General features: G+C 43.2%; 1 protein-coding gene across 4 annotated transcripts in view; it reads right to left on the bottom strand.

Annotated features, from left to right (window-relative positions):
- PDK3 (pyruvate dehydrogenase kinase 3) overlaps positions 1 to 21901 on the bottom strand; it is a 68645-nt gene that overhangs the window by 13467 nt on the left and 33277 nt on the right. For all 4 annotated transcript variants that reach the window (XM_045473264.1, XM_045473262.1, XM_045473263.1 and 1 more), the window contains exons 5-6: positions 21011 to 21100; positions 6938 to 7015 (exon numbers count right to left, since the gene is read on the bottom strand). In XM_045473264.1, coding sequence (XP_045329220.1) covers positions 6938 to 7015; positions 21011 to 21100 — 168 coding nt within the window. The remainder of the gene's footprint in view (positions 1 to 6937; positions 7016 to 21010; positions 21101 to 21901) is intronic.

Here is a 21901-nt window from a genome sequence, read left to right as displayed (position 1 = left end):
AACGGAAGAGGCCTGAAATCAGACAACTGAACCAAGAGCTTCTGACTCTAAATCCTGAACTCTTTGATGATCAGTTTTTTGGCAAGTACTATGTCAAATACATAATTTAAGATTTAAAAATTTTTTTTAAAGGTTTTTATTTATTTTTGAGACAGAGAGAGACAGAGCACGAGCAGGGGAGGGGCAGAGAGAGAGGGAGACAGAGAATGCGCAGCAGGCTCGAGGCTCTGAGTCGTCAGCACAGAGCCCGACGTGGGGCTCGAACTCACAGACCGTGAGATCATGACCTGAGCTGAAGTCGGACGCTTAACCGACTGAGCCACCCGGGCGTCCCAATTTAAGATTTTTCTTAAAAAAAAAAAAAAAAAAAAAGTAGAAGTCCTTCTACCCTTTCCCATCTCAACCCCCAGTCTGCACCCGGAGGCAGCCACTTGTTACTGTTTCTGCTTTAGTCTTTTGGTTGATAATATGACCACTCTGTTCTGTAACCCTAATTAACTCTTCTGTACTTTGTCTCTAGGTTCTTTTTTAAAAAGCTGAAAATTGATAGTGTTGGTAGCATCCTAAGTAGGTAAATACTGGTCACTGCAGAGCAGCCACAACAGTGTGTAGAACCACATTTCCTCCCCCGTGATTCCAATGACATGTTTCATGTGTCGCATGAAGGAGAAAGTTCTCAGCCCTAAGGTGAAATGGATTCTCTTAATCCTCCACCAACTGCTCAAAATCATGCTACCCTTTTTGAGGTCACTGAATATTTGGACTGTGTCCTTCTTACACAGTTTCATCTATTCCCTGGAGCTTCTAACAACCCTTCCTCTTGGGTAACTGGACAAGGTACATATGCTTCCCTTTCCTTACCGTATCAGTAAGATCTCCCAGCTTACTGTTCTAGTACATGGTATCCATTCCATTCTTTATGATTTTTCAAACTAGAATTGTCTTCCAAACATGCTGCGTAGCCATCATCTTCAAACTGTTTTTGATTAAAGTTCCAGTATGTTCTTCACTATTTTTTATATCCATATTATATACACCATCAAGTCGGTCAAGTCGGCTACCTCAGAAAGGGGTGCTTGGGAAATGCATTTCTCAAACCTTACACCCTCTGACTCACTTGATTGAAGGTTTGGCTAGGTGCAAAATTCTGGGTTCAAAATAATTTTCTCTCAGAATTTAGAAAAGGAGGTAGTCTTCCGGCCATGGCAGTGCAGCTGCTAAGTTTAATGCTAGTCAGGTTCTTGTTACCCTGCTGGGTGTCATCTGAGGTCTGATACACCTTGGTTGTAATATTGTTGAAGAATGAGGAACTGGATTAATCATTTGAGGTGGCCGCTGTCCATTTGCCCCTTCGGCCGTCACCTAACTGAGAAGGCTGACTTGTGGCACCCTGCGTACCTAGTCATGGCTTTTCAAATGACTTTAGGATAGGCACACAGTAAGCTGGCCTCTGACCAGAGGGTTCCCCAAATGCTCAAATGAAGAGGGCTTTACTTTAGGCTAACAACATGTACATGAATAGCCCCAGTTTTTCCAAGGTTTTTCTTTTCTTTTTTTTTTAATGTGTATTTATTTATTTTGAGAGAGAAAGAGCGTAAGCAGGGGAGGGGCAGAAAGGGAGAGAGAGAATTCCAAGCAGGCTCCACGGTGCCAGCGCGGAGGCTGACTCGGGGCTTGATCTGTGAGCCGAAATCAAGAGTCGGATGCCTAACCGACTGAGCCACCCAGGCACCCCTTTCCAAGGTTATTTTTGAAGAAAGTACTCCGATTTGAATTTTTGCACCCTAGGGAAAACGCTTCTGACTGTAGGCAGAGCACAGCCCGAGTCCAGGGCTCCCCACTGCCCCTCTGTGCTCTGTCTCAGACCAGCTTTCAAGCGAACCCTAGCTTTTAGCTTCCTTTTCCAGTCCTTTGCACCTCCTGGCTCTGCTCCCAGAGTCCCTCCACCTTTGCAGTAGCCTCTCCTTTGTGGCTTCTCCCGTTCTGTCCCATGACCAGCATACTTCCATCTGTTTGCTCCCTGGCAGGAGGGGAGATAAGTGGTCCACTGATGGTCCCCCCTGGTTTCTTTGCTGTTTTGCTTTATATTCCTTTACTGCCATTTTAATGGAGCCCTAGGAAGGAGTTGAACCCTCAGCCTATCTTGTACCAAAAGGCATGATCAGTTATATAAAGAGCCTTCTGAATTCAATCTTTTCACTCCAAAGCTTTTTCCAAATCTACTCTTTGATATTTTTTTTCTTTTCAGTTGAATCAACATCTGTAGGCTTGCTCCCTTACTTGTACTTCTATTTTCTTTGGGAACATTAACAGGTTAGATGTCTCTCCTTCCTTATAAGACCATGTCCAATGCTTCTGTCCATGACTCTTACCTAACCCTGGGTCCAATGGCTTTTATGTAGTGGACCTTTAACAGATGCTTGTTAACTTTCTAAAATAAGACACAAATGCAATATGAATTTTCCATTTAAGGGCACATTTTTAAAAGTCAATGGGAAAAAATGGGCCAGGTTTTTCATGCTCAAGACTCAAGAAATAACCAAGTCTCTATTCTGCAGAGTCATTGCTCCAAATACCGTGTGTTGGAACAACATTTAATAAGTAGCAACAGAACTTAACACAGGATACAAAGGATTTTATTTTCAGGTTGTTCTCTCTCCTATAAGAATTAAAAACTAGAGGCTAAGCAGAAAGAAATGCATTTAAGAGAAAATAAGTAGCTGGGCACTTAGAGGTGATTAATCAAGTCCAAAAGTCAATGGGTAAGCCTATTAAAAACAGTACACGGTGTGGTTCAAAGTCATACTGGGATCAAGTCCTGATTCTGGCACGTAACAGATACATTAATAGGTATTTAAACCAGCTGGGCCTCGGTATTCCATATGTAAAATGGGCACAGTACATATCTGTGTAACTAGTTTACACAGAGCCTGCCACAACTAAGTAGTCAATAAATGCTGGCTAGTATCGTTACTAAAAAATTAACTTTACAGTGTTAACAGGGCCACCAGCAATGGCTTTTTGATTGCTGTACAGAACCGCTGGACCAAAACTACACACAAAAGTATCCAAGATGGGGAAACTAGAAATCAAAGATCCCAGGATACACACCTTTTGTGTAAACTCTCTTACAACAAGACGTGTGGTACGACGTCAACTTTTTAGGTTGCCCACCAAACCCAAAGCTATAAATGAAACTGTTGACAGGAGAGACTGGTCTAGAAAAGGTGAAGAAATGCAAGTAGTACGTCTTAGCCTTCGCAAGTCAACCCTGACTTCCAGTAGCCACCCTTTTAAAAATATCCAGTCCGGGTCTGGTGCTTTATTTAAGGCCCCAGAAACAGCAACCTTTTATCATCACACAAGGTGATCTTACAGATGAGGAAGTCCCCACCTCTAGTCAGAATCCATGTCCCCGCAGTCTGGCTAGCTACAAAGCTCACATCCTTCCTCTGAGCCATACTGCCTCACCACAAGGATTCCCAACAGGTAAGAAAAGAGGTTTCTTTGCCGCATGTTTTGGCAAGCGATTTCTCAGGAGAATCAGAAAGCTAAAATGAGAACAAGTATGATGAAATGGCTACTTGTCTTTGGAGAAACCTACATGGGTTTCATGGCAAGTCAGAGCTAGCCGAAACCTGGGGTGCCTGTATGGCTCAGTCGGTGAAGCGTCTGACTCTTGATTTCGGCTCAGGTCATGATCTCGAGGCTCGTGAGTTCGAGCTCTGCATCGGGCTCTGTGCTGACAGTGCAGAGCCTGCTTGGGATTCTCTCTCTCCCTCTTTGCCCCTCCCCCACTCTCACTTGCTCTCTCTCTCTCAAAATAAATAAACTTTAAAATATGTTTTTTTTTTTAATTTTTTTTTTCAACATTTATTTATTTTTGGGACAGAGAGAGACAGAGCATGAACGGGGGAGGGGTAGAGAGAGAGGGAGACACAGAATCGGAAACAGGCTCCAGGCTCTGAGCCATCAGCCCAGAGCCTGACACGGGGCTCGAACTCACGGACCGCGAGATCGTGACCTGGCTGAAGTCGGACGCTTAACCGACTGCGCCACCCAGGCGCCCCTAAAATATGTTTTTAAAAAAAGGAAAGCTGAAACCTGATGTAAGATAAATAAAATTCTGTTCTTTTTAATACTCCTGTTAAGTTACAAAATGGATAATAAAGAAAGTTTATTACAGCTGGCTCCCAATACCCAGAAGTCTAGTGATGAGTGGTAAATCCTGATGCCGTTCACCAAGTATGTTCTCCACCATCCTATTTACTGCTTTCTCAGCGGTCTACACTGGGAAAGGAAAAACACCCAAAAATTCAGATTAAAAAAAAAAGATGATAGGTCACACTAATGGCAAAATTCTCACGTAGCAACAGTGCTCTCTCAGGTTGGTGGCAGTCCCCTGCTCTGAAGTGCAGGGCAGAGGGCAGTGCTGTTATCGACTACTGTTCAGGGCACCCGGTGGGTAATGGAAGAAACGAGAAAGAAGATGCTATGCTAGCTCATGCAGGCTCTAACGATGAATCCACGGGAATCTGGATCTGGCAGATTTCCTTCGGGAAAAACTGAGGCAGCTATCGTGCTGTGGGAAACACCCACTCTCTACAAAGTGACAACATCCATTAAGGGGTTGAACACTGACCTCTGACCTGCATCTCTAACGCAGAACCTGTGAGCGCTAAAGCGAAGTCCTTAACCATGCCCACAAAGAACTTTGACATTCAGGAAATGATAAAGAGCAATCATAAACACATTACCCAAAACAACAGGAAACTAGAGGTGGCCTATAACCACCAGCATTTATTTCTCTTAAAGATGGGAAGAGTGGCTCCAAATATCATGCATGAGACAGTGCTAAAAACAGTCATTAATCTCCTCTCCTGGTGAGGTGTGCTGCCCAGTGTGACCGCTTCACTGAGAAGGAACGGGGGACACGGCTGGCTCCCGGGATCAGCAAAAGCAGGCTCGCTGCTCTGGCCTTTACAGCGAGTGAGGCTGCCATTCACACGAAACAGCAGCTGGTTACCACCTGTGAATTTAAGTCCCGTGTTTGACAAACAGAAATCTGTACAGTGAGGTCAGGCCTTGCCCAGCCTGTAAGGAGGAGGAGAGAGAATACAGAGATGCTTCTACTCGGGAATACTCCAGCAAAGTCCCTTCTGCTGTGGCAGTGTACTGACTACAAATATGGAGAACCCAACAGACTGTGAAAGCAGCTTTGATTGCATACGTTCTGGAAGAACGGAGGGGCGAATATCCTGAAACGGCAGCCTCAAGTCCTTCCACGTTTTGACCTCATTGCAAGTAAAATACATTTTTGGTAGACGTTTGAGAGGGAACTGGGTTTATCTTTAATTGTAAGTGCCCACACCCTAAGAATCAGTCATTCCACTTCTAGGAACCCAACTGACACAAAGATTTCCACGTGTTCACAGATTTTCCCACCCTCCAGATACAGACCCACACACACCCTGCACCGCTCATTACAAGGAATATGGGGAAATTAGAAATCCTAAATGTTCACTCACCGGTAGATGATTAAATAAATCACGGCAGTTTACGCTGTGGATAATCTCTAAATGCCATTAATAAACGCAAAGATCTTCAAGGCGGAAGTGAAAAACACCAGTGACAGCACATGTATAGTTTCAACCCCATTTACATAAAAAAAACCAAAGCTCTGTACAGTCCCGAGACAGTAGAGGACTCTCACTTTTTACTCTACATTCTGTATTCTTTGTATTTTTCCAACGAGCATGTCTCTTTTGTAACTAACAAATAAATAAAGGTAACATGTAAGAAAGTATAGAATCCTATGACGAAGATAACAATCAGTCATGACCCTACTATCCAGAAAGCTGCTGTATTTTGGTGCTATAAATCCTCCAAAATATTCTCCAATGACCTTGTACTACTACAAACTTTGATAGGCTGTGTTTAAAAAGCTCATCTTTTCCCATACGTTCAATATTCTTTTTTAAAAAAAATTTTTTTGAAAGAGAGAGAGAGCACACATGAACACGCATGGGGAAGGGGCAGAAGGAGAGGGGGACAGAGGATCTGAAGCAGGCTCTGCGCTGACAGCAGACAGCCCGATGCCAGGCTGGAAGTCAAAAACCGTGAGATCATGACCTGAGCTGAAGTCGGAGGCTTAACTGAATGAGTCACCCAAGTGCCCCTCAATAATCTTTCAAAGCATTATTTTGAATGGCTGCTTAGTGTTCTTTCTTATGAGTGTACCACAATTTATTTAAATAATCTTCTAGTATGGAAAACTTGGGTTGTTTTCTCACTTTTCTGTGTAAGAAAACCACTGTGATCATTATTCTTATACGTACATCTGTGCACACCTTACTTTCTTAGAATATATTTTCTGATGGTTAATTTACCAGACCAAAGAATAAGACCATTACTAAATTTAATTTACTAGGCCAAGAAAAAGGACACCAGTAGCATTTTCTGAGAAAGGCTGTACCAATTTAAACTTCTACCCAAAATGTGTAAGTGTTAGTGACAGAGTGACAGAGTAGTTTTCTGGGCACCAATTCAAAGCATCACAACGTTTTAATCACTGCCACTTTGAAAGACAACATTTCTCTATTTTTGTTTGTTGTTCTTTGATTAGTCTAGTTAAACGCGTTCCCGTATGTTTAGTGACTGCTTGGCATTTGTTATTTTGAGAACTGCCTATTTACAGGTTTGTGCATCTTCTACCTTGATCACTTCTGTTCCAAGAACTCTGAGTTCTAACATATCACAAACTCCTGTACAAAAACTCCTTACAACAATATACCTAGGTGACCTAAGAGATAGAAAAGTTTTAAAAGATTTAAGAGGAAAAAGTAGCATGCTTTTAGGATCTCATTGAAAGGTAGCTAAGGTATCAGATTTTTAGTCAACTTCCTTGCATTTAAGGTTAAAATTATTTTTCTTTTACCATTAAATTCTTCAACTTCCAGCTCTGGGGCGACCAGGTAATACTGTTCACACAGCATCTTGGCGGTTTCATATGCATCTGTAAAGAAAAAAAAGAGTTTAACTTTCGACACAAGCAGATAGACATATAGATACATAAAATAAACAAAATCAGGGCAGTTTCTAACCAGACGGATTTAGAATTATTGTTTTTTTTACAAAATAGTCTTTTTTGGCTGTAATAGAATTATTATGACTGAACCAAAATTTCTCTTCCTTTAAAGTTTTAAAGACCACAAAAGTATCAAAATACTGCACTAATGACAATATGGCCAGTCGTCTACTAACCATACATTTATTTAACTTTTAAATATTCCTAAAAGGTATTTTTCACGAAAATTTATAAACTGTACTTTTGAACACCATGCAACCTGACTAAACTGCAGCATAAGAGATTTGTTGTTACACTATTATTGACTATACTCCCTCGGCCATACTTTTCATCTCTGTGACTTACTTATTTTCTAACTGGAAGATCGTACCTCTCCACCAATTTCACCTATCCACCCACCCACCCACCCTTCTGGCAACCACCAGTTTGTTCCCTGTATTTGTGAGTCTGTTTGTTTGTTCGTTTGTTTTGTTGCTTAGATTCCACAGGTAAATGAAATCATATGGTATTTGTCTTTCTCTGTCCGACTTATTTCACTTAACACAGTACCCTCTAGGACCATCCATATAGCCATAAATGGCAAGATCTCATTTTTTATGGCTGAGTAATATTCCATTGTATGTAGATACCACTTTTTCTTCATCCACTTATCTATCGATGGACACTTGGGTTGCTTCCGTATCTTGGCTACTGTAAGTAACGCTGCCATAAACGTAGGGGTGTCTATATCTTCGAATCAGTGCTTCTGTTTCCCTTGGGTAAAACCCCCCAAGTGGAATTACTGGATCATACGGTACTTCAATTTTTAGTTTTCTGAGGACCCTCCATAATGTTTTCCATAGTGCCTGGACCAAATACATTCCCCCAAGAGTGCAGGAGGGTTCCCTTTTCTCCACATCCTCACCAACACTTGTTATTCTTGTCATTTTGACACTAGCCATTCTGACTGGTGTGAGGTGCTATCTCTTTGTGGGTATGATTTGCACGGTGACTACACTTACTGTGGTGAACAGTGAGTTATGTATAGAATTGTCCAATCACTATGCTGTACACCTGAAACTAATGTAACGTTGTATGTCAACTATACTTCGAAAAAAATTTTCAGTTAAAATAAAAACTAAACGACATTCTGGGAAAGGCAAAACCATAGAGACAACAGAACGATCGGTGGTTTTCGGAGGTTCAGGGGGAGGTAGGAAGGGCAGGGATGAACAGGTAGAGCATGGGGCGTGTTTAGGGCAGTGAAACTCTTCTGTATGTACTGCAATGGTGGGTGTATGACATTATGCATTTGTTAAAGGCAACAGAACAGCACAACACAAAGAGTAAGGCTGAATGTAATCCACAGGCTTTAGTTAATAATGATATACCAGTGTTTGTTCATGAACTGAAATAAAAAGGATTTTAAAATAATCTTTTTAAAAAATAATACCGCCCAAAGTCTTAAGATGTGCCAATTATTTGTAATGAATTATCAGTAAGTATTTGCTGGAAGAAGGGATTTCCATGGGCCACACACTCTAAGTTACTGGGGACACTACCATAGCTTAAAAAGGTCCTTTAAGTTTAAAGGTAACACAGTGGGGCTGATATTTATCAAAGTCTGAGGAACAAGAGTTCACTTCTAAAAGGAAAAAAAAGACACAGGGTAAGAAGATCTGGGCTATTAAAGAAATAGCTGGAACAGAATTCAGGCAGTTAGATCTCAAAAGATGGAAAACATTCAGAAAGCAAAAGTGCATTATTATAGACTGCATGGGTGCCTTTTCTCTTGAACTATAAACAATCTGAGGTCAGGGTTTGTGTTTTCCACGTGGTTTGTAACCCATACAGAACTTAGTATATACCTATTAGATGGTCAATACATATTCTTCCTTTGATAAATTTTAAACCTTTTGATAATTTATTTTAAAAACAGCTTTACTGGGGCGCCTGGGTGGCTCAGTCGGTTAGGCAGTCGACTTCGGCTCAGGTCATGATCTTGCGGTCCGTGAGTTCTGGCCCCGCGTCGGGCTCTGTGCTGACAACTCGGAGCCTGGAGCCTGCTTCAGATTCTGTGTCTCCCTCTCTCTGACCCTCCCCTGTTCATGCTCTGTCTCTCCCTGTCTCAAAAATAAATAAAGGTTAAAAAAAATTAAAAAGTTTAAAAAAATAAAAACGGCTTTACTGAGGGGTGCCTAGGTGGCTCAGACGGTTAAGTGTCCGAGTCTTGGGTTCAGCTCAGGTCATGATCTCATGCTTCATGGGTTTGAGCCCCATGTCGGGCTCTGCGCTGACAGTGCGGAGCCTGCTTGGGATTCTCTTTCTCTCCCTCTCTCTGCCCCTTCCCTGCTCGCACTGTCTCTCTCAAAATAAGAAATAAACATTAAAACAACAGCTTTACTGAGATACAATTCTCATATCCACATAAGTCACCCATTTAAAGCATATACACAATTCCGTGGTTTTTAGTGTATTTTCAGTGCTATGCATCCGTCCCCACGATCAATTTCACATTTTCATCACCAGGGAAATAAACTCCATGACCATGGGCAATCGTCCCCCTCCACCCAGCCCTAGGCAGCCACGGGTCAACTTTCTCTCTATAGACTTGCTATTCTGGACACTTTACATAAGTGGAATCACACAATACGTGGCCTTTGGTGCCTAGCTTCTTTCACGGAGCAGAATGTTTTCAGGGGTCACCCATGTTGCAGCGTCTAGCAGTACTTTATTCCTTCTCATTGCTGAACAGTGTTACACTGTACACAAACACATTTTGTTTCTCCATTCATTTGTTGAGGGACATCTGGATTGTTTCCCCTTTTTGGCTATTATGAATAACGCTGCCATGTCCAAGTGTTTTTTGTAAACATATGTTTTCATTTCCCTTGGGTATATACCCAGGAGAGGAAAACTGCATGATCACAAGGTATCACAATGTTTAAACATTTGAGGCACAGCCAGAATCTTTTCCAAAGTGACATTTTTTTAAAGTTCACCTTCACAATTTCTAAAGATCAGATACTCAGATTACTTTAAAACGCTTCATAGGTGCATTTGCAATATTCTCACCTGGACACCAGCTCTTTGGAGACAGGCTTGTGCTTTTTTCATATTCCTCACATCACTACTGTGCATAGAGTGGATACTTGTTTAAGATTCAAGAGGTAAGAGAAAGAGGGAAGGAAGGAAGAAAAGGGGAGGGGGGAAATAACGCCTACAGAATTTAAGTATGTTAAAATTTAACACTGTCAACCTAAAATAATATAAAGATTCAGGTATGTTCCGACCAAAAAGCTTGGTTCATTTACCTCATATTGCTACCCAATTAAAATTTTACATAATATTTGACCTCAGAGTAAAAATTCTAATTACTAAACTTTTAGAATCAAACCTCTGTAAAGAATCACAAATACGGACACTGGAATAACTATCACAAGATGAAATAATGAGGGACAGCCAATTGAAATGTTAGTAAGAGGAGAAAAGTATTTTTAAAATGAAGAGTTGATCAGTGTGAAAACAGACGTTAAAGTAGTATTGAATTTAAACTCTAATAAAAGAAAATGAAAATTTGGAATTATACTAAACTCACAAGTTTTTTCCTAGAGTGTAAGAAACCTCATCAAACATCTGTAAAGTAGTTTCATAAAAAGATAAGAAATCAACACTCCCTCTTTGCTTTGGCTACACCACTCAACAATGCTATATCTCCACCTAGTGACACGAGAGCACAGAGCCGACCAAGAGCCTCGAAGGCCACTTTCTTTAAACCAATGAATAATGAAATCTGAAAATGGAGCTTCGTTAACCACATACAGAGCCGATACACCTCCACAAAACAACTCCTTCAAGTATAGGACACCTTTAAAGATGTTTAAACATCGTTCTTCCATCCACTATAGATAGAAAAGAACCCAGTCCCACTAAATGTGCTAGTTCCTCATGGCATTAGCTTGGCCAGGAGCATGAGATTATAACAGCATTATTCAGAAAAGGTATTATGTAAATATAACATGGGCAAGATGACAGAGCCCAGAAAGAAGCAGTCAACTTGAAACTCAAAGACCCAGTATGGTTCCTAAAACCACATGTGAATAAGGATTTTTAAACCCTACTACTAATTACAGTGTATCGATGCTGTAATTTAAAACTGCATTATGGAGGCACCTGGCTGGGTCAGTTGGGAGAGCATGCGACTCTTGATCTCGGGGCCATGAGTTCAAGCCCCATGTTGGGACTAGAGCTTACTTAAAAAAACAAAAAAAAGCAAAAAGAAGGAAGGAAAGAAGGAAGGAAGGAAGGAAGGAAGGAAGGAAGGAAGGAAGGAAGAAAAAAGAAATGCATCATGATCCTGAAAAACTCAAGACATTACAACAAGATTCACATACAACAGCCAGCCAAAAGTATTTGTGGGGCAGTAATGGTAAAATCATATATTCATATTCATAAATGCCCATAACACATTATAATACCATGGACACAAACATGCCTAGTAAGCATTCCTTAGGTTGAAGAATCCTCCTGCCCATGAGAAAGTTCTCAAAGTGTAGTCAATTACACTGATGACAGATGTTCTTTTTGGTCAGACTGGGAACCAGAGGTCCAGAGTGTTTTCCAAACCTGGCTGTATGCAGAATTCATTACCAAGTTAAAAAAAAAAAAGTACACATTATAAACGTACCCCTGGAGATTATGATACAGTTGGTCCATATTGAGGCCTGGGAATCCATACTTTATTTTTATTTTTTAAACATTTATTTTGAAAGAGAGAGGGAGAGAGAGGGAAAGAGGGAGAGAGACGGAAAGAGGGAGGGAGAGAGAGAGAGAGGGAGAGAGGGAAGGAGAGAGGGAGGGAGAGAGGAAGGGAGAGAGGGAGAGAGGGGGAGAGAGGGAGAGAGGGGGAGGGAGAGGGGGAGAGGGAGAGGGGGAGAGGGAGAGGGGGAGAGGGAGAGGGGAAGAGGGGGAGACGGAGAGGGGGAGAGGGAGAGGGGGAGAGGGAGAGGGGGAGGGGGAGAGGGAGAGGGGGAGGGGGAGAGGGAGAGGGAGAGGGAGAGAGGGAGAGGGAGAGGGGGAGGGGGAGAGGGAGAGGGGGGAGGGGGAGAGGGAGAGGGGGGAGGGGGAGAGGGGGGAGGGGGGAGGGGGAGAGGGGGAGAGGGGGAGAGGGAGAGGGAGAGGGGGGGAGAGGGAGAGGGAGAGGGAGAGGGGGAGAGAGAATCCCAAGCAGGGCTTGAACTCACTAACCATGAGACATGACCTGAGCCAAAATCAAGAATTGGACATTTAACTAACGAAGCCACCCAGGCACCCCTGGGAACCCACATTTAAAAAAAAAAGTTAGCAAGTAATTGTGAAGAGAAGCTAGATGTGGCTGGAAAGCCAAAGCTAGGTCATGCTAATTCTGTCACTGCCTCTCAGGACATGAATGATCATGGGGTACGGGGGTGCATGACATCACATGCATAGAGAAACAAAAAAAATCTGTTTAAGTTAAACAATGTGAAAATGAAAAAGCTTTAAAACAACATAACCAAAATTCAACTACTGGTTTATTAATCCATTTCCTTTATTCTCGAGTAAAATGTAAGTTCTATTTACAATAAGCTTCCTAATAAGACTTCTATTTTTTTTTAATTAGAAACCAAAATTTTAGGGGCGCTGGGGTGGCTCAGTCGGCTGACTGTCCGATTCTCAACTTCAGCTCAGGTCATGATCCCTGGGTTGTGGGATGGAGCCCCACATCGGGCTCTGTGCTGACGTAGAGCCTGCTTGAGTATCCCCCCCACCTCTCTCTCCCTCCCCCTGTGCCCCTCTCCCCCACCTGCACACTTGCTCTAAAATAAAGAAACCCCAAATTTTATGTATGATAATTTACTAAATCACATTTATCAGCAATATATTTTGTCTAGTATTTACCACCAATCTTTAAAAGGAAGTATCAGGAAATCACTACTGCTGTCACTGAACCTAGGTGCTATCCATTGTTTTAAAATATCTGTTTTCAAGGAAAACAAAGTATTGATCATAAAGTAACTAACAAAACTGTGGGTGTGGCACATATATACTTTCCCAGGCAACCCAAATTGTAAACACACAAGACTAAATATATTTTATTTAAAAGGGTAGGCAGGGTTAAGGGGCACCTGAGTGGCTCAGTCAGTTAAGCATCCGACTCCTGATTTCAGCTCAGGTCGTGATCTCACGGTTCATGGGATCAAGCCCCAGGTCGTCGTGCCCCACTGTCAGTGCAGAGCCTGCTTGGGATTCTATCTCTCTGCCTCTCTCTGCCTCTCTCTGCCTCTCTCTGTCTCTCTCTCTCTCTCTCTCTCTCTCTGACCCTTCCCCACTCAAGCTCTCTCTAGCTCTCTCTCACTCTCTCAGAACAAACATTTAAAAAACAAAAAAATTTTAAAAGGTTCACACAGCAAGTAGTTGAACAGATTCAACGTAACAAGGAATTAGTTTTTTTAAAAAGCATACAGGAAAATTTAACGGATTATGGAAGTTATTTCATGAGACTTTTTTATTAGAAGACTTTCCTATTCAAAATTCACCACAGAATTCTGCTATCAAATAATAACCTCTATCACAAATACACATAATCATTTGCTTACAAGAGGCTGAACAAGGATAAATTTGAGTGAGTGCTGAAAAAACAAACCTGAAGGTGTCACGGTCCCTTACTTGGGTCTAAAAGGATACAAAAAGCTGTCAAGCTCAAGATTAAAAAGCCGCTGCCAGAAGAGTAACATAAAGGACCATAAAGCATTGCAAAGTCATAGATAATGCTGCTCTTAGGAAGCCTTGTAAGCTATAAAGCGATTCTAGTAAGGTTTGTTTACCATCCTTCTACCCAAAACCCATCCCGAGTGGGAACCAGGGTTTTTGAAAGCACTGGACCTTCTCCCACTCTCCCAGCCACAGCCAACTAGACAAGTGGGGGGCAGAACACCTACCAGAGGGCGACCAACCTACAGGTTGGTCACAATCCTCAAATCTGTGGTCGTGGGCAAGAAGATGGACTGGGCCAACTAAATTCGTTTTTTGAGAAATTAGGATAGAGACAGGCAGGGCAGGAGACACAAGGACACGCTGAGAGTTATCATGACTGACCTAGAGGGCCTGGGGTGGCCACCAATGCCTTAGACGAGCTGCCCTAAACAAGCGTCAAGGCTACAGACAAGAGAGAAAGGCAGAGGGGCCGGGGCGCCTGAGTGGCTCAGTCGGTTAAGCGTCCGACTTCGGTTCAGGTCATGATCCACAGTTTGTGGGTTTGAGCCCCACGTCGGGCTCTGTGCTGACAGCTCGGAGCCTGGAGCCTGCTTCGGATTCTGTGCCTCCCTCCCTCTCTGCCCCTCCCCTGCTCACACTCTGTCTCTTTCTCTCTCTCAAAAATAAACAAACATTAAAAAAAATTAAAGAAAAAAAAACATTTAAAAGAAAGGCAGAGGGGCCATGGCTTGGCAGCCTCGGTTGCAAAGATACACAGTAGCAAAGATACACAGTAAACAACCTTGTTTTCTGCTTCCCAGGTCCAGTGTAGCTCCAACTGTGAAGTGCTTCCTGTCCTCGGATTATCATGGGACCTACTAGATTCTTTTTTTTTTTTTAAGTTTATTCATTTTGAGAGAGAGAGAGAGAGAGAGAGAGAGCGAGAGGGACAGCATGAGTGGGGGAGAGGCAGAGAGAGAGAATCCCAAGCAGGCTCCGCACTGTCAGCGCAGAGCCTGACACGGGGCCCGAGCTCACGAGCTCTGAGATCATGACTCTGATCCAAAGCTCTGAGCCAAAGTGAGAGGCTTAACGGATTGAGCCGCCCAGGCGTCCCCCCTACTAGATTCTTTTAACGTATCGGTTTCTTGTGCTAACATGAGCGGGCCTCTGTTACCTGCAACCTCAAGAGCCCTAAGTGAGAGCGTAAGACATTATCTCTGAACCAGAATAATGACATGCTCTCAAGATACCACTTGTATGCCATTATGCTAAGCAATAATGGCATGTAGCAACAACACAGGCAAACTAACATCACTGTGAAAGCTGACTTTTGTACCAACTATTTAAGTCTGTACCTTTAAAAGGATCTTACCACAGGATTTTCCATTTTATTTCCTGGTTTCTTAACAAAGAAAGATAGAGGAAAGGGTCACAATGGAAGGCACCTCCCAGAGGATAATAGGAACAGCTTTACAACACTAATTCCAGCATTCGCTACCACGAGTCTATAATTTACAGATGGCGAAGGTAGATATTAATGTGCTAAATAGGCAGCAAGGAGGCATGCTTCAAATGTTCTGCACATTCGATCAGTGTTATGCAAGATGCACCCCATGTTTACACATTTATACAACCATCCAGTCAAAAATAAAAATGTCCCTACCCTCCTACATAAAAGTAGTTCCTGTGGTCTGTCTCAGGAGACCTAAGTATGGTATCATTGTTAGTTCATTAGAGCTGTGTAAGGCTGTGAAACACATGCGCATATGGAGGCATGTGTGTGCACGCCCAGGTCATGTGGGCTTCACATGTGACTGTACTGAACTCGGGCAGGATCTTCACAGCTGAGAAAATCAAGAGTAGAGCTGTCATTAAAACCCGGAACCCCGGGGCGCCTGGGTGGCGCAGTCGGTTAAGCGTCCGACTTCAGCCAGGTCACGATCTCGCGGTCCGTGAGTTCGAGCCCCGCGTCGGGCTCTGGGCTGATGGCTCAGAGCCTGGAGCCTGTTTCCGATTCTGTGTCTCCCTCTCTCTCTGCCCCTCCCCCGTTCATGCTCTGTCTCTCTCTCTGTCCCAAAAATAAATAAACGTTCAAAAAAAAAATTAAAAAAAAAAAAAAAAAAACCCGGAACCCCTGCTTCCTCTACATCAAGCTTCCTAAAACAAAACAGAAGGACAAAAATAATCAAGACTGAGACAGGATGTGAGAAGGCCAAAAAACCTGAGAAGTCTCATAGGATGTGAGAAGGCCAAAAGGCAATGAAAAAAATACCAGCTACTCGAGAAAGAGGAAGGGAGCAGTAAGACTTCGCTAAGAGTCCAAAGACACAGAAACAACTTTCTTCCACTCTCTGACAGTTCCCAGGAATACTGGGACTGGCTGTGACACGTGGGCCCTTTGAGACCTTCTCATCATTAGAGAGATTCCGGGGCCTTTTTGCTAGAAAACCCAGAAAAACTTCCAGGCCTTTTGACCGCTGGTGCTCTCTGCTTTGTTCGTTCTCTCTCAGTCTTATTTTGAGCCAGAAAGAGCCTGTGCTCAGGTGTTCTGACACTCAGAGAATTGAGAGGAGGGCCCAGAGGGAATGAAACGGGAGGTGACTGTTAAGATTGGCTTTAGTCCACAGGGAGAAGAGACCTTCAGGTTTCCTTCTAGGTTGCCCAGTCCATTTCGCCACAGTAGGAAAGGTACCTGATTTAAGGCCAATACCCCAGTGAGGAATAAAGACCATACACACTGGGCTGGAAAAACCATTCGTATACAGAGATGATGAGTATAGCAGATGAGATATAGGAAGGACTCCAACCATACTGATACAGAGGACGGAGCAGAGGCTATGCTGTCAGATGTTCAGCTCATCCAGGAAGGTCATGAGTGATGGGCACTCACGCTGGACAAGATGAAACAGACAAATACAATGGATCTTGTAGAGACAAGGATCACTCACCGTATTTGTGACTGCATACTCATCTGTAAATGTGGTATGAGCTCGAATGTATAAAACAATGTTCTCACTGAGTTACAAAAATGGGTCATTTTTAATTCTCTTTACCCCTGCCCTCCTTTTCTGAACTTCCTTTGTAGTATTTTGCGAATATGGCATTAGTCCTCTTAACTGACCCAACTGCGAACACGAGCTGGATGACCAACAAAAACACTCGATAACGTGGGAAGCCCTAAAGTGGAACTATTATTATAAACGTTAAGTTCGACTGCACGTTTGAATATACAATTACTCCCCCGCCAACCTTTTCATGGAAGGCCAAAGCCTCTTCGTTCCATATGGATCGGTTTTGGGCTCTAGGTCATCTTTCTCAGGTAAGTAACACCACATGTATCTATGAATTCCAACTCCTCCTCCTTGAAAGTCTACTAAAGGTAAAGACACCTGTGAAGCAATGTGAGTTCAGGTTCCTTCTGCGATTTTTCCTCAGTGCTGCCCTGTAACCTAAGAGTTATCTGTTCCCTGTCACTTCATTACATTTTTAAGAGACTCTTCTTTATCAAGTCTTTCCGAAGCATTCAACTTGATTTTAATGGAGAGAAATCTTTTTTCTACTCGTATTTCTTCAGTTTACATAATATTTATATAAATTATGGAGTCACAACAGGTGGAAAACTTATACCAATGGTTTGAGGACAAGTAAGTGGCCCTTAGTAAGCATCCACCTCACCAGGTGGAAGGAGCATAAGAGCATTCTACAGAGTATGCACGAGCATACTCAGCGTGCCGTGGGGACCAGGAGGCATGATTTGCGAAGGGAACGAAGGTGGCAGAAGAGTCGATTGTGTGAATGTAGCTTGATGTGTTTCTGCACTTTCAGAATCTGAAACCACGCTCCGCTGCTGACTTCGTCAAGGGAAGAGGCTGTCGAAAAATGCAAAATCTGGTTTAAAAGATAAAGTAGGAGCGGGGAACACGCGAGCCCTTCCTCCTGACCACGAGAGCGAACGTGTGCTGGGGGAAGCGGCAATGGGAGTGGCAGAAGGGCATGGAGGGTAGCGGGGGATGATTTTCCCTAGGCACTGGCATCGCCAGGAATCCAGGCTCTAAGTCATGCCCACAAGCGGCAGAAATGATTAAATGAGGGCACAGTAAGCTTTATTCACAGTACAGCAGTGGTGCCACTGGGTACAAAGTGGAGAAGGGCAGGAGAGAGAGTGGAGCCAGAGCTGTGAGTAAGCACGGGAGGGGGCGGGGAAGGGACCTATCTGGCCCACGGTCAGACCATGCCCACAAAGGACAGAGGAAGTGGAGCCGTGAGGTAGACCGGAGGCATAAACATCTACTTTCTGTCTTTCAAGTATCAACTGAACCGCTTTGCACATCTCTTCAGCTAGTTTTCAGTGCAAAACTTCTGTCCCTAGGAGTGATGCGAAAGCAGAGACGATCAATTCCAGCCGTTGAGAAATTTGCAGCGCAGTTAGAGGGACCAACGAAGTACGAGGAAGGCCGGGACCGGGGAGCATGGAAGAGGCCAGGGAAGAGCAGCGCAGTCAGTAAGTGCCGCGAACCCACAGGTTCTTTTCACCTGAAGAGTCAAGGGCAGCGGGCTCGTCCTCATCCTCTCTTACGAACTGACTCACGTTAGCGCCGCTTCCTCCCTCTGCTCTGAGAAGTGCTACCAGTTGCCTAGAAGTCTGTTACTTATCTAATTGTATTGATTCGCGGTTTAAATCTCTCTGAAAATTAATGAAAGACTGCCAAGAAACAATGAGATGATAAACATGAGTCTGTTTTCTACAAGTTGATCGTGACTAATGGCCAACATATGCCAAAGTACAGATCACACTATAATGAACCCTGACGTACCCATTACTACACTCAGCGGTGTTCAACACATGTCAGTCTTTTCTGCTGCAATTCTGAAGCAAAACTCACATGTCATTTTATATCACGTGCGATATTTCAAAGATACCTTTCTAGAAGCTAGGGCTCTTTTAAAAAACATAATCACAACATAATACCACATGTAAAAACAACAGTATTTCTTCAATGTCAAGTATCTAATTGTCTTATACATGTCCTAAACGACTTTTATAAATATTTCACAGCTTATGCCAGAAAGGAAAGTAAAAGGTGCCAATCTATCATATAATTGACGGTATAAGCGAGAAGCCAAATGACTTGTACGAGGCCCAAGGACTACTCCTGGGAAACCTGCCTACAGTCCCTACCGGGTGGGAGCCCTGCTTTAGGAGCTCTCTCTAGATCAACTCATTTAACCCTATGACAAAGATGACTTACCAACAGCACCATTTTACAGATGAAGAAACTGAGGCCCGAAGAGATTACCTAACACGTTCAAGGGTGCCCAGCTAACCCAAATGTCCATCAACTGATGAATAAACAAAATGTAGTATATCCATCCACTGGACCATTACTCAGCTGTAAGACGGAATAAAGTACTGACCCACATGCGATGTGGACGAGCCTTGAAAACATTCTTCTCAGTGAAAGAAGCCAGACACAAAAGGCCGCATGTTGTGTGATGCCACTTACGAAAGTGTCCAGAATAGCAAGTCTATAGAGAGAAAGTAGACCCGTAGCTGCCTAGGGCTGGGTGGACGGAGACGATTGCCAATGGTCATGGAGTTTATTTCCGTGATGAAAATGTGAGGCTGACTGTGGTGATGAATTCACAACTCTGCACCTGTGCTAAAAACCACTGAATCGTGTGTATACTTTAAATAGGTCAATTGTACAGTATGAGAATTCTATCTCAATAAAGTGCGTTTTAAAATAGTAAATTATCAAAAGGATTAAAATTTGTCAAAACAAGGAATGTCTATTGACCATCTTATGGGCATACGCTAAATTCAATGAGTCACAAAACCAATGTAAAACACAAATGCTTATAGTTCAAAAGAAAAGGCATATATTCAGTACATAATCAAGTTCCTGTGCTTTCTGGATTTGTGCCTTTTTCTCTACGAGCGGGCAACTATCTGAACCAGGCTTTCTGATTCGTAAAAGCCAGTGGGCTAGGGTCTGATGAACACAAGCCAGGACAAGACCGATCCTGCTCCCCTTCTACCCGGGGGCCTGCAGAGGTCATGATCAACCACAGGGTTATCTTGTGAGCGAGCAACCTATAGGATTCCTAGGGAGCTGAGGCTGGGCCTATATTCACCTTATAACTGACATCATTTGAATGAATGTGTCCTAAGTAAACAGAGGCCAGAACAGCTCAATGATCCTTGGGTGTGCTAAGGCCACCATGCCGGGGTCCCCCTCCCTGGGTTTAGCAACACCCAGGCTATGCAAACGGCACAGATCTTCCTTACCTATCGCTGCTAAAGGTCTGGTCTGCTCCCCCACTGCGGAGGCTGCACCTGTTAGGCCATCTACCTCGTCCCTCTAAGCTCAAACAGCAAAGGTCACTCTGCTTGAGGTGGGCTTGAGAGCTTGGCCAAGAAGACAAGGCCTTCTTCTGCCTCCCACTTAGCTACACAGTTTAGAAAAAGAGCAACTAAGCTCCTTGATGAAAAACGGGGAGGACTGTGGCCATGAAAACTTGTGCGTGTTTAGGGGAAAAAGAGGAGGGCCACAGTAGGAGATACAATCTTTGGGAAGGAGCAGTTTGGGGATCTGAGGCTGCACAGAGTAACCATAACATTGAAAAAAAATTGAAAAGGTCCAGGCAGGTGGGTCGCTTAAAACAAGTAAGGCTTTGTGGAGGTAACATTTATCTTAAATGAACAACGAGGAAACTGCTGTTCAAATTACAAGTGCCTGGGTCGTAGGACGTATGGCTGCAGGGCTCCATTCTACCCTGAGGCTACTAGAAGGGTGTCTGGGTGGATGGCCAGTGAACCCATGAAGCTCACATGCCACACAGATGCCCGAACCTGGGGTGCACATCAAAAGGATGTTGAGATGTTACAAACCTGTGAATTCAGCTGAATTTTATAACACGGATTTATATTTCCTGGAAGTTTCAGGTACTGGTAGCAATCCAAACTTAGAACGCTACTTAGGCTACGCAACAGTTCAGTGTTTAAGATAAAACTATACGTAAAACTCCAGTCAATGAGGTAGAAACTCCCATTTCGAACAGTGCTAATTATCCATCTTTTCCTGAACTGTCACATATTTGGCACAAGTGGCTTGGGCCCAGCCCGATGAAAGAGCCAAGAACTTGGCACCATAACGCTAGGGTTGCCTCAATGAGACCACAATCCTATTTGAACTCCAATCACTAACACGATAGTGGTCTCCTTACCTTTCACTACGTCAGCCACATTACAGGTGGGATCGATACTTCCTATGTGTTTAGGATGAACCGGATTAGTATCACCACCAAACAGAAGAGCTAAACAAACACAAAAGGGAAGGGAGAGATTAAAAGCAAAGCAGGCAACTGTAGGCTTACAAGCTGTAAAAGGATTGTCTTGTTTTTAAGAATCATTTTAGCATCCGCACTGACTTAAAGCGACAGAACACATATAATGGTGGCTGATTGGCTCCACTGGACCGCCGGGTGCTATGAGTAGGTCCGAAAGCGGTGACACGTGCCAGCTGTCCAACCCTTTTCTCCCTGACTCAATGTGACATGGAGGAAAAAGTTATTTTCATCCTTAGCCAAGTTTACCCACCTTCTCCATACCACTCCAGACAGTGATTCCAACATTCACAACATATTTAGAAACCGCAGACTGCCCTGTCGGTGCAGGCTTGCAAAGTATCTTTGCTGTGAGCACCTCAAGTGCCTCTGTAACAGAGATTGTTCTCCAGAGCAGTCTACACGAATAGTATCCATTCAAGTATTTTTTTTGCTCATTTTTAAAAGTACATTCAAACAGTTTCACAACACACAACATCTGTGAAATTTTACTCCTGAATAAAAGCCAAAAGGAGCCCTCAAGAAAAAAGTCATCTAAATCCAAATGTTTATAGATGTAGTTATTTTCAAATCGGACAGAAATTGGGGATAACTTGGATTCCACAAAAGCGAATGCTTAAATAAAGCAGGGGAGGTTTTAAATTATGAAAAATGACAAATAAGGGCATTAGGCCAAAACCTATAGTTCCAACTGATCAAGTGGAAGAAAGAGGGGCACAACCTTGCTTAATCAATGACCCAAAAACATGTACATATACACGTACACAGACA

This window comes from Leopardus geoffroyi, chromosome X (assembly GCF_018350155.1).
Source record: "Leopardus geoffroyi isolate Oge1 chromosome X, O.geoffroyi_Oge1_pat1.0, whole genome shotgun sequence".
Taxonomy (NCBI): Eukaryota; Metazoa; Chordata; class Mammalia; order Carnivora; family Felidae; genus Leopardus; species Leopardus geoffroyi.
This window is presented reverse-complemented; position numbering and strand designations above follow the sequence as displayed.